Source organism: Babylonia areolata, chromosome 4 (genome assembly GCF_041734735.1).
Source record: "Babylonia areolata isolate BAREFJ2019XMU chromosome 4, ASM4173473v1, whole genome shotgun sequence".
NCBI lineage: Eukaryota > Metazoa > Mollusca > Gastropoda > Neogastropoda > Buccinidae > Babylonia > Babylonia areolata.
Genome location: NC_134879.1, coordinates 29732961 through 29750460, shown reverse-complemented (window position 1 = coordinate 29750460; position 17500 = coordinate 29732961). Strand labels below are relative to the sequence as shown.

The 17500-nt window shown below is 47.6% G+C and overlaps 1 protein-coding gene across 1 annotated transcript in view; it reads left to right on the top strand.

Moving 5' to 3' along the window:
• Positions 1-17500, top strand: part of LOC143281646 (E3 ubiquitin-protein ligase TRIM9-like) — a 189087-nt gene that overhangs the window by 57907 nt on the left and 113680 nt on the right. Inside the window, exon 3 of the mRNA XM_076586893.1 lies at positions 12657-12890. Coding sequence (XP_076443008.1) covers positions 12657-12890 — 234 coding nt within the window. The remainder of the gene's footprint in view (positions 1-12656; positions 12891-17500) is intronic.

Sequence of the window (17500 nt, the reverse complement as noted above, 5' to 3'; positions counted from 1 at the left end):
CTTGCTGTGGAGGCACACACAGGAATGTCAGCTTAACTAACTCCGCGAGCAAGTGAAAGCTTGTCGTGAAGCCAGCTGAGCGCCCGGCTACTAAAATGAAGTTACCGCTTCGCGTTGTACTGACACGAGAAGCAAAATGGCTGATTGAACACTTCCGCTGGCTTCAATTAGCAAAGGGGCGAAACGAAGGCATGCACTATCCATCTATTCTATTATTAGACCATTGGCATAACGCCGCTGACCGAGTGACCATTCAGTTAGGGACCGTGAAGGTCCACACAACAATGGTGACAGACAGTTGACAGGCGAAACTGCGACATCGGGCAACAAGCTGGATGGAGCTTGTAAAGTCAGCAAAGCATGGAGTGTGCAGAAATGCAAACTTTGGAGACCCTGAATTACACAGCCAGAGGTTTTTCCCGTGCATGCGTGACTGAAGTAGTTTTAAAAAAGAAAGAAAAAAAAAAAAGAGAAGAGAAAAGATATTGTAGTAGTATTATGAGAAGCTGGTTGTAGAAGTGGAAACATGTCCTGTCCGATTGATTGTACTTGTGACATTTTCAAATAGAAATACTGTTTAGAGCAAGCGGGGGGTTGGCGATTTTCATTTATTTTGATTTTTGATTAAAATGTCTATTCTCCCTTTGTAGTTTTAGAATGAAAAATAGGGGAAACGTGGGAGGGTGTGTTTCTTTAAGGCGAGGAGAGTACGAGTAGGGTGATCGTCAGTGGACGTTTGGGCGGACGTAATGGTAAGTTCTGTCTGAATCTCTCTCTCTCTCTCTCTCTCTCTCTCTCTCTCTCTCTGTGTGTGTGTGTGTGTGTGTGTGTGTGTGTGTTCCTCCCCCTCCCCCGCGATCTTCTTTCCATCCTTGCTCTGTCACATCCCTCGATGTCTCCCCCCCCCCCCCGCATCACTCATCTTTCCACATAATATACCCCCTCCCCAACCTCACTACCCTCTCCTCTTTCTCTTCCTCGACCGAATCAGCAGCTGTCCTCTCTATGAAAAACAGATCAAAACAAAACAAAACACACGGACTAAATAAAATAACTGAATAAATAAATAGAAGGATAAATAGATAGATAAATTGATAAATAAATACATACATGAATGAATAAGATATATAGATAGATAAAAAAAATAGTATTGGTAATAATAGTGATAATAGAAAATAATAATAATAATAATGAGGATGAGGATGATGATAACAACAACAACAACAACAACAACATCTAAGCAGACCAGCCGTGACATTCAGAATCCTGTCAGCAGTTGCCAAGCCCAGAATGTATCCTGCAGAATTCGATCACGGTAATACCCACCACCGTAGTGGCAGCCTGAGATGGGAGTAGTCAGGAAGCGAGATAACCCTGTAGCCAGGGGGATGGAGGGGTGGGCGGATGGGGGGGGGGCGGGGGGGGGGGAGGAATCTAATATACGTCATGAAACATAGATCCACGCAGACATTAGGGAGAGAGAGAGCAGGGATGGAAGAGTGGAGGTGAGGTTGGGCCACGGCACAGTTTATGCTGCTATATAGATGGATGGGTAGATAGACAGAGCAGACGGACGGACAGACTGGCGTCAAACAGGCAGATCTATAGATAATTATCTGTGGTGGCCTGCCCATAGTGGGTAAAATACGCACGACTAGGAAGCGATGGTCCAGGGATTCAACTTCCATTGATGGGCCGGGATTTTTTACTCACTCCTTCCCCCCCCCTCTTCCCTCCCAAACCCACGCCACTACCACCCCGCGTCCCCTCCCCCGCCCCCCGCCGCCCCCCCCGCCCCCCTTCCCTCCTGGCTCCCCAACCTCCCTACCATAGACTTTTAAGTGATGGTCTTGGTGCTTCTCTTCCGGATGAGACTATAATATAAACCAAGGTTCTACGTGTAGCATGCACCTTGCGCTAATGAAGAAAAAACAAAACAAAAAAACCCACTGCAACAAAAGGGTTCTTTAGAAAAAAATCCTCTCTCTCTCTCTCTCTCTCTCTCTCTCTCTCTCTCTCTCTCTCTCTCTCTCTCTCTCTCTCTGTGTGTGTGTGTGTGTGTGTGTGTGTGTGTTGATTCAGAGAGGGAGAGATAGAGTCAAAGTGTGGAGGACTAAGCAACCTCTCTCTCTCTGTCTCAGTCTTACTCTTCCCCACCCATTCTTTCTCCCTGTGTCTCTCTCCTTCCCCCCCCCTCCCCGCTCCCCCCCCACCTCCCCCCCCCCCCACCCTCTCCTGCTCCACCCCCCGCGTTTCTTGTTAGACGCTGTTCCAGACTTTTGACATTCAAAGCTCTGATTTTTTTTTTTTTTTTTTTTTTTGAGAGAAATTGGCTGCTTGGTCGGTCCTCTACTCCTTGACTCTCTGTCTCTCTGTCTCTGTCTGTCTGTCTGTCTCTCTCTCTCCCACTCTTTGAATCTCGCTTTTGAGACACTGGGAGGACCGGCACAGAGGGACTGATTAGAGGAGAAACCAAGGGAGAGGGGTGGGGGGCGGATTAGGAAATCAAATTTGGAACTGTGAAATCATTAACCCCCGGCTGGTCCCCCTTTCCGTCAAAAGTAGTGGTTGCTTGAGGAGACAGGGTCTTCAAAGGATGCGCCCGCTGCTTTTTTTTGTGTGTGTGTGTGTGTGTGGTGTGTGTGTGTGTGTGTGTGTGTGAGCTCAACCGCGACTGGTGATTGTACACGGCGCTCTGAGAGCAAGTCGACAGCTGCCATTCAAGCATGTCTCGGTCGGCCATGTGCAGAGAGAGAGAGAGAGAGAGAGAGAGAGAGACAAACAGACAGACAGACAGACACACAGACACACAGGGAGAGACAGAGAGGGAGAGACAGACAGACATACAGAGAGACACAGACACAGACAGAGGGAGACAGAGACAGACAGACAGACAGACAGACAGACACACACACACACACACACACACACACACAGAGAGAGAGAGAGAGAGAGGCTGACGTTTGACATTTGACTCGACGTCCAGTCACGTTCATTCATCAAAAAGGAAGTGAGGGAAAGGGGGTGGGGGAAGGAGGACTTGGAAGAGGAAGGGGCGGGGCATGTGGCATGCAGTAATGCTGCCCCGTTGACAACATCGGTTTTCAATCGCAAAATTAAAGCCTGGAGTTCTGAGGATTTTTTTTTTTCCCTTTCCTGCAAAAAGAAAAATCTCAACAATAGTCAGGGCTTTGTTTCTGGGGCGGACAATTCCGTCTGTGTGTGTGTCTCTCTCTGTCCCTCTGTTTCTGTCCCTGTCCTCTCTCTGTCTCTCTCTCTTTCTGTGTGTGTGTGTGTGTGTGTGTGTGTGTGTGTAGTTGTGTGTGTGTGTGTGGTTGTGTGTGTGTGTGTGTGTGTGTGTGTGTGTGTCTGTCTCCTCTCCCTGCATCCCTTCCTCTGCCTTTCTCTTTGTTTTTTTTATGTCTCTATCTCTGTCTGTCTGTCTCTAAGGGTCTCTGTCTGTCTGCGTGTCTCTCTGTGTTAAGAATGCAAACCCTGTCTACAGCCTTGCGCTCTCTTTTTCGCTCACACACGAACCATACCCTGAGAGCGAGTGAGCGCGCACGCGCACTCACGAGCACACACACACACACACACACACACACACACACACACACACACACACACACACACACACACTCAAACCCACGCGCCCGCCGCCGCTCCCCCGACAACAATCGATGATGAACGATCTGGGATAATCTGCAATTTACTCGCAGATGTCTGGCGAATCGACAAAATCCCCCCCAACCCGTCCCCCCCCACCCCCCTCCCCAAAGTCTGTGTCGGCGCACATTGCGCTGGGGGTTTAGCCTGTCTGGCCCATACATTGGGAGGAGAGAATGAGTTGCACAGGCGCATGCTGGACGTCCTCTTTGGTACACATGGTGGAATCAGAGTTGTTTCCCCTTCTCACTTTATCGGCGTCCTCTTTGGTACACATGGTGGAATCAAAGTTGTTTCCCCTTCTCACATGCTGGGCGTCCTCTTTGGTACACATGGTGGAATCAAAGTTGTTTCCCCTTCTCACATGCTGGACTCCTCTTTGGTACACATGGTGGAATCAAAGTTGTTTCCCCTTCTCACATGCTGGACGTCCTCTTTGGTACACATGGTGGAATCAAAGTTGTTTCCCCTTCTCACTTGCTGGACGTCCTCTTTGGTACACATGGTGGAATCAAAGTTGTTTCCCCTTCTCACTTGCTGGGCGTCCTCTTTGGTACACATGGTGGAATCAGAGTTGTTTCCCCTTCTCACTTGCTGGACGTCCTCTTTGGTACACATGGTGGAATCAGAGTTGTTTCCCCTTCTCACTTGCTGGACGTCCTCTTTGGTACACATGGTGGAATCAAAGTTGTTTCCCCTTCTCACATGCTGGACGTTCTCTTTGGTACACATGGTGGAATCAAAGTTGTTTCCCCTTCTCACATGCTGGACGTCCTCTTTGGTACACATGGTGGAATCAAAGTTTGTTCCCCTTCTCACATGCTGGACGTCCTCTTTGGTACACATGGTGGAATCAGAGTTGTTTCCCCTTCTCACATGCTGGGCGTCCTCTTTGGTACACATGGTGGAATCAAAGTTGTTTCCCCTTCTCACTTTCTCGACGTCCTCTTTGGTACACATGGTGGAATCAGAGTTGTTTGCCCTTCTCACTTTCTCGACGTCCTCTTTGGTACACATGGTGGAATCAAAGTTGTTTGCCCTTCTCACTTTCTCGACGTCCTCTTTGGTACACATGGTGGAATCAAAGTTGTTTCCCCTTCTCACATGCTGGACGTCCTCTTTGGTACACATGGTGGAATCAAAGTTGTTTCCCCTTCTCACATGCTGGACGTCCTCTTTGGTACACATGGTGGAATCAGAGTTGTTTCCCCTTCTCACTTGCTGGATGTTCTCTTTGGTACACATGGTGGAATCAGAGTTGTTTCCCCTTCTCACTTGCTGGATGTTCTCTTTGGTACACATGGTGGAATCAGAGTTGTTTCCCCTTCTCACATGCTGGATGTTCTCTTTGGTACACATGGTGGAATCAGAGTTGTTTCCCCTTCTCACTTGCTGGATGTTCTCTTTGGTACACATGGTGGAATCAGAGTTGTTTCCCCTTCTCACATGCTGGATGTCCTCTTTGGTACACATGGTGGAATCAGAGTTGTTTCCCCTTCTCACTTGCTGGACGTCCTCTTTGGTACACATGGTGGAATCAGAGTTGTTTCCCCTTCTCACTTGCTGGACGTCCTCTTTGGTACACATGGTGGAATCAGAGTTGTTTCCCCTTCTCGTTGGTTTTGAGGGTCATCCGGACTCTTCAACGGCGGAGTGGAGTGTGGAGATCATGTGTTTGAAAATTTGAAACATAGGAGTTGATTTTTTATGTTTTCATCTTTATCACGACGTCTGATTAAAAAAAAATATATTGGTTCAGTTAGTTAGTTAGTTGGTTAGTGAGTTGGTTGGTTGGTTGGCTGAGTTAGTTAGTTAGCTATTGATTCATTTATTTGTTACTGTCCTTGAACACGACGGTCTGATACAGAAGCCCACAGCAGCAAACGAATGGATGTTTTATTAAAGAGCGGTTCAGAACAGAGTGTGATCAATGCGCTATGAATGACGGAACGACTGCATCAGTCGCCTGTGTCACCTGCCGCCACGTCCCCTCCTCTTTCCAACACCTCCCCACCTTCCTCACATCGACATCCTCTTCCTCCATCTCCACCCCTCCCCCCCCCCCCCCCCCTTTACCCCACCCTGTACTTGCCTTCATCCTTCCCCCCCTCCAGCCCCCATCCTCCTCCCTTCATGCTCTCCTCACACACATACCCCACTTCCCTTCCCCTAGGCGGCAGCTTGCCGATGCAGGGTCCCATACCGATCCAGCCCCCCCCCCCCCCCCGCCCCCTCGGATCCCCCTCCTTCCCTCCTCACCGAACCCAGCCCTCTTCCCCAGTATTAAAAGCAGTAGTAGTAGAAGAGACATTCTTCCGCGCCGAGAAGGCAAGGGAATAATGCATGAGATCGGCCGGTCCGGCCGGGTCCCCCGACCCACCAACCCTCCCCCGACCCCTCCCACCAGCCCCCCCCCCCCCCCCCTATCCCCCTCCTCCTTCCCCCCTTCCCGTTCCCCCCTTGGTTGATTGCCGCCGCTGCTGCCGACTTAACTTGCATTGCCGGGCGGTGCGGTACGGGTCGAATCCTTTACACTTTGGCTCTGTCTGTCTCTCTGTCTCTGTCTCTGTCTGTCTGTCTGTCTGTCTGTCTCTCTCTCTCTCTGTCTTCTCTCTCACCTTCTCTCTGTCTGTCTGTCTTCTCTCTTACCTTTTCTGTCTTCCTCTCTCTCTCTCTGTCTCTCTCTGTCTTCTCTCTCACCTTCTCTGTCTTCCCCTCTCTCTCTCCCTCTCTGTCTTCTCCTTCCCCTCCTCTCTCTCTCTCTCATTCTGTCTCTGTCTCTCTCTCTCTTTCTGCACTCCCTAGATTCCGGCCCATGCCCCCCAGTGCATGGCCAGAGCTGCTGCTTTCTCTCTCTCTCTCTCTCTCTCTCTCTCTCTCTCTCTCTCTCTCTCTTTCTCCTCCCCCCCCCCCCCCCTTAAGCCGGGTGTCCCCGGATTGAAGGAAGGGCCCAACCAACCTGGGGCGGTGAGGGAATAGGATTTGGCTTTGCTGCCGTCGTTGATGTCGGGTCCGACTGGGGTGTGTGCGGGGGGAGGGGTAGGGGGGAGGTTTTGGAGGAGGGATGGGGGGGGGGGGGGGGGGGGGGGATTTGGCCGACCATAAAATCGCCAGAGGACCAAAGAAATCAAACGTCCTCAGCTGGCTTCCTGTTTGTGTCGGTGAATATTGATAATGTTGCGTCGGGTGGTAGAACGGAAGAGGGGGAAAAAAAGAAGAAAGGGTTTAAAAAGAAGAAGAAGAAGAAGAAAGAAACAAAGAAAGAAAGAAAAAGATGAAAAAAAAAGAGCGAAACAAAACAGAAAAACAATGGTACAGAGGAAACAGGAAATAGAAGAAAAGAGAAAGAGGACAGAAAGAAAAGTCGGAAAGCGTTAGGAATGAATAAACAATAAAGAAAGAAAGAAAGAAAGAAAGAAAGAAAAGGAAAGACGAAGGGACGCAGTGTGTGGGTGGGGTGGGGTAGGATGGGGTGGGGTGGAGTGGGGTTGGGTGAGCGGGGGTGGGGGGGGGGGGGCAGGGGAAGAGAGGAAGAGACGCGGAGGAAAGGAAAAGTAAAGGAAAAACAAAAAAACAAAAAAACAAAAAAAAAAAAAAAAAAAAAAAAAGAAGAAGAAGAAGAAGAAAAAGGGTAAAGTTGAGCCTGGCAGTGGAGTTGAGCCGTTCTTCATGATCACCCGCTCTGTTTTAGGGACCAAGGACAAAGGAAACAGGGCTTCGTTGCATGAGCGACTTTAGCCGGCAGTTGTAAGTTTGCTCAACGTTTGGATTATCCTCGGAGACCCTCGGAGAGTCCGGAGACCCTTGGACAGTTGTTATCCCTAAGGAAACTCGACGCTGCTACGTTCTGCAAAGGTTCACTCTGGAGAAATCTGTTGTGACAACAACAAAAAAAAGGAAAAGAAAAAAAGAAAGAAAGAAAGAAGTAAAGACAGAAAATAGAAAAAGAAAAAAAAAGAAAAGAAAAAAAATCACGATACAATACAATACAATACAATATAATACAGTACAGTACAATACAAAACAAGATCGCTCGTGTAACGTTACCCTGGACTGGGAAACAGGGGGAGGTTTTAATTCCAGTAAACTTCCCTGTCTGCCTGTAATGTTTTTCTTAGGGCAGCCTTTCTCTGATTTTTATTATACATCTTTTAAACAAATTATACGAAATGCAGAGGGGAAAAAAGATCAACAGGAACATTTAAAAGAAGGGAAAAAATTCATGGCTTTTGAATCAATACAGTGTCAGAAAGCTGCTGACACAGAGAGTGAGACACAGAGAGAGAGGGTTTAAAAGATTTCAAAAAACTTTTTCAGTAGTGTATTCGTTTTTGTTTTTTGTTTGTTTGTTTGTTTTGTTTTGTTTTTTGAAAATCGGTACACGAAAGCGTGTATACGCGTGTTGAGAGTGTGTGTGTGTGTGTGTGTGTGTGTGTGTGTGTGTGTGTGTGTGTGTGCGCGTGTGTGCGTTCACACGCGCGCTTGAATATCAACATAATGAATTAAGAAAAGAATACACTCGGGCTGTCCAACCCTACCCACCCCGACCCCCCAACCCCCAACCCCACCCCCCGAGGTCCCCCTCCTCCCTCAAACCTCGTCAGACACCACCACTATTATCCTAGTCAAAAGTGCAAGAGGTCAAAGGGTCTCGACATGCACGCGCGTGTTTGTCGGGTAGAGGCGAAGTTCGAAGTTCGCGCGTGTTGTGCTAACCTGTTGGTATTTGAGGAGAGCGGGACGGAGCGAGATGGGCACCAATAAACAGGATGTCGACGGACGGACGGACTTCCGCATAGTGTGTGTGTGTGTGTGTGTGTGTGTGTGTGTGTGTGTGTGTGCTTTGTCTCCTGTTGTCGTTGTCAGTTGTCTGTCTGTCTGTCTGTCTATCTGGCTGTCTTGTAGGTCACAGTTCCGATTCCTTCGGTGCAGCCTTAGTGCACGGGCACCTTGTTTGCTTATTATATATATATATATATATATATATATATATATATATATATATATATATACATACGCACACACCTTGACAAATCGGTCATTATCATGAGCAATAACAGCAGAAGAAGAAGAAGATGAAAATGAAAGAAAGAAAGAAAGAGACCTTAGAAGAAAAGAAGGTATTTAAGGAACAGAAACAAAGCAGAACGAAAAAAGCACGAACAGAGATTAAGAAAGGGTAGGGAAATAAGAAAGAGCAAATTTTTTTTTTTTTTTCCTTAAATATATAATCCATTAAGAAAGAGGAAACAATAATAGAAGGCAGACAAAGCAAGTAGAAGAGAGGCGCAACACGGAACTCCAGACAAATACTGTATATAACATCTCTCAAACAGACGACAAACATATCCAGAAAGAGAGGAACTCCAGTGTTAACAGTTGATTTGTCGTAGACTGCTCTTGAGAAGGCGCCACATCGTGTGGTGTTCTTCATAACAGACTGTCTCAATGAAGCTCTGGCACTGCGTTTGCTTCCCTTGATTTCGGGACCCCATCTAGCGCTCGTAATTTACTTGTTTATATCTTTTTCTTTAATTTTTTTTTATGTAGAAAGGAAAAGAGGGAAGGAGAGAAGAGCGAGTGAACGAGAGAGAGACAGACAGACAGAGACAGATACAGGGACAGAGACAGGCAGACACAGAGACAGACAGACACACACAGAGGCAGGCAGATACAGAGACAGACAGATAACGATAACGATAACGATCTTTTATTCAGATTAAGGCCAAAACCCCTTGCTGAAGGGGGTCATACAGGAAAATAAAGAAAGAAAATGACTTGACACGATAAACCAACATCACAAAACAACCAAAAAGTAGCTAATACAATACTCAACAACATTCACAAAACACAGAGACAGAAACAGACAGATATAGAGACATATACAGAGACAGACAGACCGAGACAGACAGATACAGACAGATACAGAGAAATTACACAGACAGACAGACAGACAGAGAAAGACAGATACAGAGACATATACAGAGACAGAGATCGAAACAGGCAGAGTCAGAGACAGACACAGAGACAAATACAGAGACAGGCAGTCAGACAAACAGGCAGACATACAGACAGGCGGGCAGGCAGACAGAACCATTTCCATTAATTAATTGTTTATGGATGGTTGGACGCACGCTCGCTAATCACACTGGAAGCAACAGACGCGCGTGTCTGGCGATCCTGATGGGTTTATGACATGGGGGAAACGATGGCCAGCTCAAGTTGATGATAACGATATTAATGACGAGGATGATGAGGATTGTGATGATTGATAATTGTTAATAACGCTCAGTTTACGCAGAAGAACGACTCCAAGCTGATGATGGTGTTGTTGTTGTTGATGATGATGATGATGATGATGATGTTGATGTATAGTTTGATTGATGGTGATCAGTTCATAGTAGGGAAGCAGCGCTGGGCTCAGGATGATGATGATTATGATGATAACGACAACGACGTCGACGACGACGACGACGACGATGATGATGATGATGATGATGATGATGATGTTTTCGTTGATGATAAGGAGTTTACTCAAAAGGAACCCTGCTGATTTGGAGATGATGATGAGGGTGTGATAGTGGTGATGATGATGATGACGACGATGATCGTTTAGTTGCTGATGATCTATTTACGAGAGGGATATACTCCTTAACTCAAGACGACTACGACGACAACGATGACGACGATGATGATGATGATGATGATAACGAATGACGACGAGGACGAATTTGTTCATGATGGCCATTTTAGTTAAAATGGTACAGCGTTGAACTCGAGAGGATGATGAAGAAGATGATGACAATGATGATAATAATGACGACGAGGACGACGACGATGATGATAATGATGATGATGATAGTGATGATCAGCACATGACAGGAGAATAATATTCAGCCTGAGATGGCCATGCTGCCACTTACTACTACTACTGAAGTGGAGTGATGGCCTAGAGGTAACGCGTCCGCTTAGGAAGCGAGAGAATCTTAGGGCGCTGGTTCGAATCACGGCTCAGCCGCCGATATTTTCTCCCCCTCCATTAGACCTTGAGTGGTGGTCTGGACGCTAGTCATTCGGATGAGACGATAAACCGAGGTCCCGTGTGCAGCATGCACTTAGCGCACGTAAAAGAACCCACGGCAACGAAAGGGTTGTTCCTGGCAAAATTCTGTAGAAAAATCCACTTCGACAGGAAAAACAAATAAAACTGCACGCAGGAAAAAATACAAAAAAAAATGGGTGGCGCTGTAGTGTAGCGACGCGCTCTCCCTGGGGAGAGCAGCCCGAATTTCACACAGAGAAATCTGTTGTGATAAAAAGGAATACAAATACAAATACTGCTGCTACTACTACTACTACGACGACGACGATACACTTTCCGACAAAATCTAACGACAAAGAAACGGCCCTAATGATAATACCAATGATAATAATGACAATGATAGTAAGAAGAAGAAGAAGAAGAAGAATATGTATGATAGTCAGTCGTGTTCGACTATGACCATCAGAACAGCAGAGGAGATGACGGCTGTCCCGACTATCTGGGCTAGAATTTGATTACAGCGGAGAGGGAGTGTCTTGCCCAAATTACATACATCCCCCACTCTCTCGGCCAAGAGGGTTTTTAGTTTAAGACAATCGGCGTTGGGATGGTTCCCAAAGGCCATCTGGCCCCCAAAGTTGCAGCACTAAGAGCCAGTGCAATTTTTGCCTCCTGGTTTGAGAGTCATAGTTCTGCACAAAAGATAACAATAATAATAGTGATAAGAATAATAATAGTCATATGAAACCCTCCCTACTCTATTTCTGTTCCCGTTCACTCCCATCCCAAACCACAGGGGTACTGCGCCAATACTACTACTACTACTACTACTACTACTACTCTCATATCATCTACTCTAAGTCCTGTCCCAGTTCACTTCCATTCCAAAACGCAGTGGAACTGCGCCGATGATAATAATAACAATGATACCACTACTGATACTACTACTGCTACTATTACGACTACTACTACTGCTGCTGCTGCTACTACTACTGCTAATATACTCGAATCAACCCCCCCCCCTCTACTCTAAGTCCTGTCCCCGTTCACTTCCATTCCAAAACACAGTGCAACTGCGCCGATGATAATAATAACACTGATACTACTACTGCTACTACTACTACTACTACTACTGCTACTGCTGCTGCTACTATAATCGTATCAAACCCCCTCTCTCTAAGTCCTGTTGTCGTTCACTTCCATTCCAAAACACAGTGGAACTGCGTCAATGGTAATAATAACAATGATACTACTACTACTACTAATGATAATAATATACTCATATTACAAGAGAGGCAAGGTCTTCAAGACTCACTTGTGATACACTTTAAAAAAAATCCAAGCTTTTTATGTATTGAGTATAATTTCAAAATGTAATGTTTAAGATGAGAAAGATCAGTTTAAAGCAAATTAAGTCCCCTAGCATTAATTACAGAATAATTTCCTTTTTTTACTACCTGCACCAAAACGTTTGCAAAATAAATAAAACTTCCATGCTTAGCAAAAGAAGTTCCTGTTTGAACAAAAAATGATAATAATGACTGCTCTTGTTGTTGGGTCAGAATATGAGATCAAAGTGCCAAGTTTAGAGAATACAAAAAATATAAATATAACAGTAAATGCAGTTTGCATATAATTAGGCTTCATTTTTTAATATTTTTTGTGCCCATCCCAGAGGTGCAATATTGTTTTAAACAAGATGACTGGAAAGAACTGAATTTTTCCTATTTTTATGCCTAATTTGGTGTCAACTGACAAAGTATTTGCAGAGAAAATGTCAATGTTAAAGTTTACCACGGACACACAGACACACACACACACACACACAGAGACAACCGAACACCGGGTTAAAACATAGACTCACTTTGTTTACACAAGTGAGTCAAAAACCCTGTCTCTCAACTGCTCTAAATCCTCTTTCTCATTCACTTCCAACAACAACGAACAGGGGAACTGTGCCGAGTTCGAGAAGACGGTGGTGGCGCAGTGTGACGCCCTGATGGAGGTGATCCAGCAGCGGAAGCAGGAGCTGCTGGCCAGCGTGCAGGAGGAGAGGGCCCTCAAGATCTCCACCCTCAAGGAGCAGGTGTCGGACTGCACGGCCCTCCTGCACAGGACCACTGGACTGCTGCAGTTCTGCATCGAGGTGCTCAAGGAGACCGACCACCCCTCGTTTCTGCAGGTATGTGTGGAGGTTTGTTTTTTTTGTGTGTGTGTGTGTGTTGGTTTTGGTTTGTTTGTTTGTTATTGGTGGTGTTGTTGGTGGTGGTGTCGTGTTGTTGTTGTGGTGGTGGTGTTGTTGTTGTTGTGGTGGTGGTGGTGGTGCCGGTGTCGTTGTTCTGTTGTGATGTTGTTGTGTTGTGTTGTGTTGTGTTGTGTTGAGAGTGGGGATGTGTGTTTAGGGAGGGGTGTGTGTGTGTGTGTGTGTGTGTGTGTGTGTGTGTGTGTGTGTGTGTGTGTGTGTGTGTAGTAGTAGTAGTAGTAGTAGTAGGGGTTGTGGTTGGTGTCTGTCTCTGTCTGCCTTTATGTTTCTCTCTGTCTCTCTGTCTCACTGTCTGTCTCTGTCTGTCTGTCTGCCTCTCTCTCTGTCTCTCTCTGTGTCTGTCTCTCGGTCTCTCTCTCTGTGTCTCTCTCTGTCTCTGTGTGTGTCTCTCTCCCTTTCTCTCTCTCTCCCCCTCTCTCTCTGTCTTTCTCTGTCTCTCTCCGTCTCCCTCTCTCTGTGTCTCTCTGTCTGTCTGTCTGCCTCTCTCTCTCTGTCTCCCTGTCTCTCTCTCTCTCTCTCTGTCTCTGTCTCCACCAACTTTCCAATCCTTTCTGCTCCTCGTTTTCTGTCCGACCACTTAAACCCTTCAGCCCCATGGGCTCTTTTGTGTGCGTGTGTGTGTGTTTTTTGGGGGGTTGGGGGCGGTCGGGAGGGGGTCGGGGGGGGGGGGGGTATGGTGAGGGAGGATGGTTAGGATGTTAGTGTGGTGTGGAGTGCAGGTTTTTGTTGTTATTGTGTTGTTGTTTGGTTTCTGCTGGAGTGGGGGGCCGGTGGGGGTGGGGGGCGTGGGGGGGGGAGGGGGCTAGGTGAATTAGTGTGTGGTGGGGATGGTTGGGTGGTGTATAAAGTATTGGTGTGCTGTGTGGTCTGGCGTTGGTGTGATAATGATAATAGGATGTGGGTGCGGTTGTACTTTGTTGGTGTTGTGCGTGATGTTAAGAGACAGAGATATCTATGATTCTAGGAACATGGAACAAAAGTAGAGGGAGCGATGAGAGGGAACGGAGACAAAACAGAGAGTCAGAAAGCTCTGTGATGGAAGAGAGAGAGAGAGAGAGAGAGAGAGAGAGAGAGAGAGAGAGAGAGAGAGAGAGAACGCAAGAACGCAAGAATTTTAATGTTAGGTCACCGACCTGTATACATTTTGGGTGCACGTGTTGCACACACAGCTTAACTAAAAAAAATAAAATAGGAAGAACGAAAACAATCCACTTAATACACAGTGAGCTCACTGAGAACAAGTAAACTAAATGAAAAGCACAAGGCTGATATTTCTGTTTAGGGCTGAAAGTGCTCTTCTCTCAGTCTTAATGCATAAGAGAGAGAGAGAGAGAGAGAGAGAGAGGCGGGGTATGAAACGAAATCTTATTTAACCAGGGAAATGAGGTAAGCAACTGACATGCTTTTTTCCTCCACCCAGTCCTGGGGCATAAACAAACGAAACAGAATGGGAGGAGGTTGGGGAGAGGGGTTGGGATGGGGTTGGGGGGTGGGAGAGTTGCTGAGGGTTGTGAGAAGGAGGGTGGAGAGGAAGGGTGGAGAAGTTCGGAGGAAAGCGCTGTGAAGGGGTAGGGTTCATTACCGTTAATCTGATCCTCCATCTCTCTCTGTCTCCCTCTCTCTGTCTCTCTTTCTCTCTCCCTCTCTCTGTCTCTCTCTCTCTCTCTCTCCGTCTCTCTCTCTCTCTCTGTCGTTGTCTCCCTCCCTCTCTCCCTCTCTGTCGTTGTCTCCCTTTCTCTCTCTCTCCCTCTCTGTCGTTGTCTCCCTTCCTCTCTTTCTCTCTCCCTCTCTCTCTCTCTCCCTCTCTGTCGTTGTCTCCCTTCCTCTCTTTCTCTCTCCCTCTCTCTCTCTCTCCCTCTCTGTCGTTGTCTCCCTCCCTCTCTCTCTCCCTCTCTGTCGTTGTCTCCCTCCCTCTCTGTCGTTGTCTCCCTCCCTCTCTCCCTCTCTGTCGTTGTCTCCCTCCCTCTCTGTCGTTGTCTCCCTCCCCTCTCTCTCTCCCTCTCTGTCGTTGTCTCCCTCTCTCTCTCTCTCTGTCGTTGTCTCCCTCCCCTCTCTCTCTCCCTCTCTGTCGTTGTCTCCCTCTCTCTCTCTCTCTGTCGTTGTCTCCCTCTCTCTCTCTGTCGTTGTCTCCCTCCCCTCTCTCTCTCTCTCTGTCGTTGTCTCCCTTCCTCTCTCTCTCTCTCTGTCGTTGTCTCCCTCCCTCTCTCTCCCTCTCTGTCGTTGTCTCCCTTCCTCTCTCTCTCTCTCTGTCGTTGTCTCCCTCCCTCTCTCTCTCTGTCGTTGTCTCCCTCCCTCTCTCTCCCTCTCTGTCGTTGTCTCCCTCCCTCTCTCTCTCTGTCGTTGTCTCCCTCCCTCTCTCTCTCTGTCGTTGTCCTCCCTCTCTCTCTCTCTCTGTCGTTGTCTCCCTCCCTCTCTCTCCCTCTCTGTCGTTGTCTCCCTTCCTCTCTCTCTCTCTCTGTCGTTGTCTCCCTCCCTCTCTCTCTCTGTCGTTGTCTCCCTCCCTCTCTCTCCCTCTCTGTCGTTGTCTCCCTCCCTCTCTCTGTCCATCTCTGTCGTTGTCTCCCTCCCTCTCTCTCTCTCTCCCTCTCTGTCGTTGTCTCCCTCCCTCTCTCTCTGTCTCCCTCTCTGTCGTTGTCTCCCTCCCTCTCTCTCTCTCTCTCTCCCTCTCTGTCGTTGTCACCCCCCTCTCTCTCTCTTTCTCTCTCCGTCTCTCTCTCTTTGTCTGTCTCTGTCTCATCCTCTTCTGTTCCTCGTTTTCTGTCTGATCAGTTAAATCCCTCAGCTCTTTTTTTGGATGCCCCCACGCCCCCCACTCCCCTCTGCCTTTCAACCCCCTCCACCCCCCACCCCCCACACACACACCTCCTTTCCCCCTCCCAGCTCTCCACCCTCGTTCAGCTTTTAAACAGGGAGCTTTTGTCGTGCAGAGGCTTTTGAAAGGAAGAGGAACGATTTGGATCGGTTCGTATTGTGCAACGTTCCGCTCAATCTTAAAGACGGGCGCAATAGCCGAGTGGTTAATTAAAGCGTTGGACTTTCAGTCTGAGGTTCCCAGGTCAACATATGTGCAAGAGCTGCTAGTGCCTGAACCCCCTTCGTGTGTATACGGCAAGCAGAAGATCAAATACGCACGTTAAAAATCCCGTAATCCATGGCAGCGTTCGGTGGGTTATGGAAACAAGAATATACCCAGCATGCACATCCTTGAAAGCGGAGTATGGCTGCCTATATGGCGGGGTGAAAACGGCCATACACGTTAAAGCCCACTCGTATACATAACGAGTGAACGTGGGAGTTGCAGCCCACGAACGCAGAATAAGAAGAAGGAGAAAAAGAAGAAGTTTAATCTTTAGCTTACTTTTTTATGGTCTGTATGGGTGGTCGTCTCTCCATTTCCCACATCTCTTTTTTCCTATAATCCCCCCCTCCCCTACCCCACCACTCTGTCTCTGTCTCTCTGTTCTTTTCACTTCTGTAACTTCTGTTCTCTATTTCTTCCCTCGTTCATATACACCAGCTATTTTCACTTCTTCTTGCCGTCTTAGTGTGCGTACGTTTTTTGTGTTTGTTCGTGCAATGTAAGACAGAGAGACAGACTTTGTGCGTATGTGTGTGTGTTTGTTCGTGCAATGTAAGACAGAGAGACAGACTTTGTGCGTATGTGTGTGTTTGTTCTTGCAATGTAAGACAGAGAGACTTTGCGCGTCTGTGCAGTTTGTGTCACCCGTCAATTAAAACACTTTATCCCTCCGCCGACCCCCCCCCCCCCACACACCCCCACACCCCTACCCTCCTGTCCCCCCTTCTCCTTCTCCCACAAGGACCCGCGCATTGATTTTAATGTGCTTGTATGGTTGAGAGGGGAGAAGGGGGGTGGGGGCGCAATAAAGGAAGAAGGAGGGGGAGGTGGTGGGGGAAGAGAGGTGGTGGAGGGTAATGGAGTAAAAGAGACAAGAGAGAGAGAGAGAGACAGAGAGACAGAGAGAGACAGAGAGAGGTGGTGGGGGAGTATTGGAGCGTTCAATGTGTGCGCACTTCTCTGAACGCCCCATGTTTCCAGAGTCTTCGCTTCTTCCGCTCCACTCAGCCCCCCCCCCCCCCCCCCCCCAACCCCCTCCCACTCCCCTCTCCTCATACTCCCCTTCCGGACTGTCCTGCACACTCCGCCACCCTCCATTTCCTCTCTGTCTGTCTGTTTCTCTGTCTCTGTCTCTGCCTCTCTCTCTCTGTGTCTCTCTCTGTCAGTCACTCTTCCATTCTGTCTGTCTCTGTCGTCATTTCGATCTGTCTGTGTGTATATCTCTTTGTCCCTGTCTGTCTGTCTGTCTGTCTGTGTCTCTGTCTCTCTCTGTCTCTCAGTCTCTCAGTCACTCTTCCGTTCTACCTGTCTCTGTATTCATTCCAATTTGTCTGTCTGTCTCTCGCTTCCTCCTGTTCTTCTCTTTGTCTTCTTGTATATGTCCTGTTATTTTTTGTTTCTTTTTTTTTCTTTCTTTCTTTTCTCTCTCTCTCTCTCAACCCGCCATGTT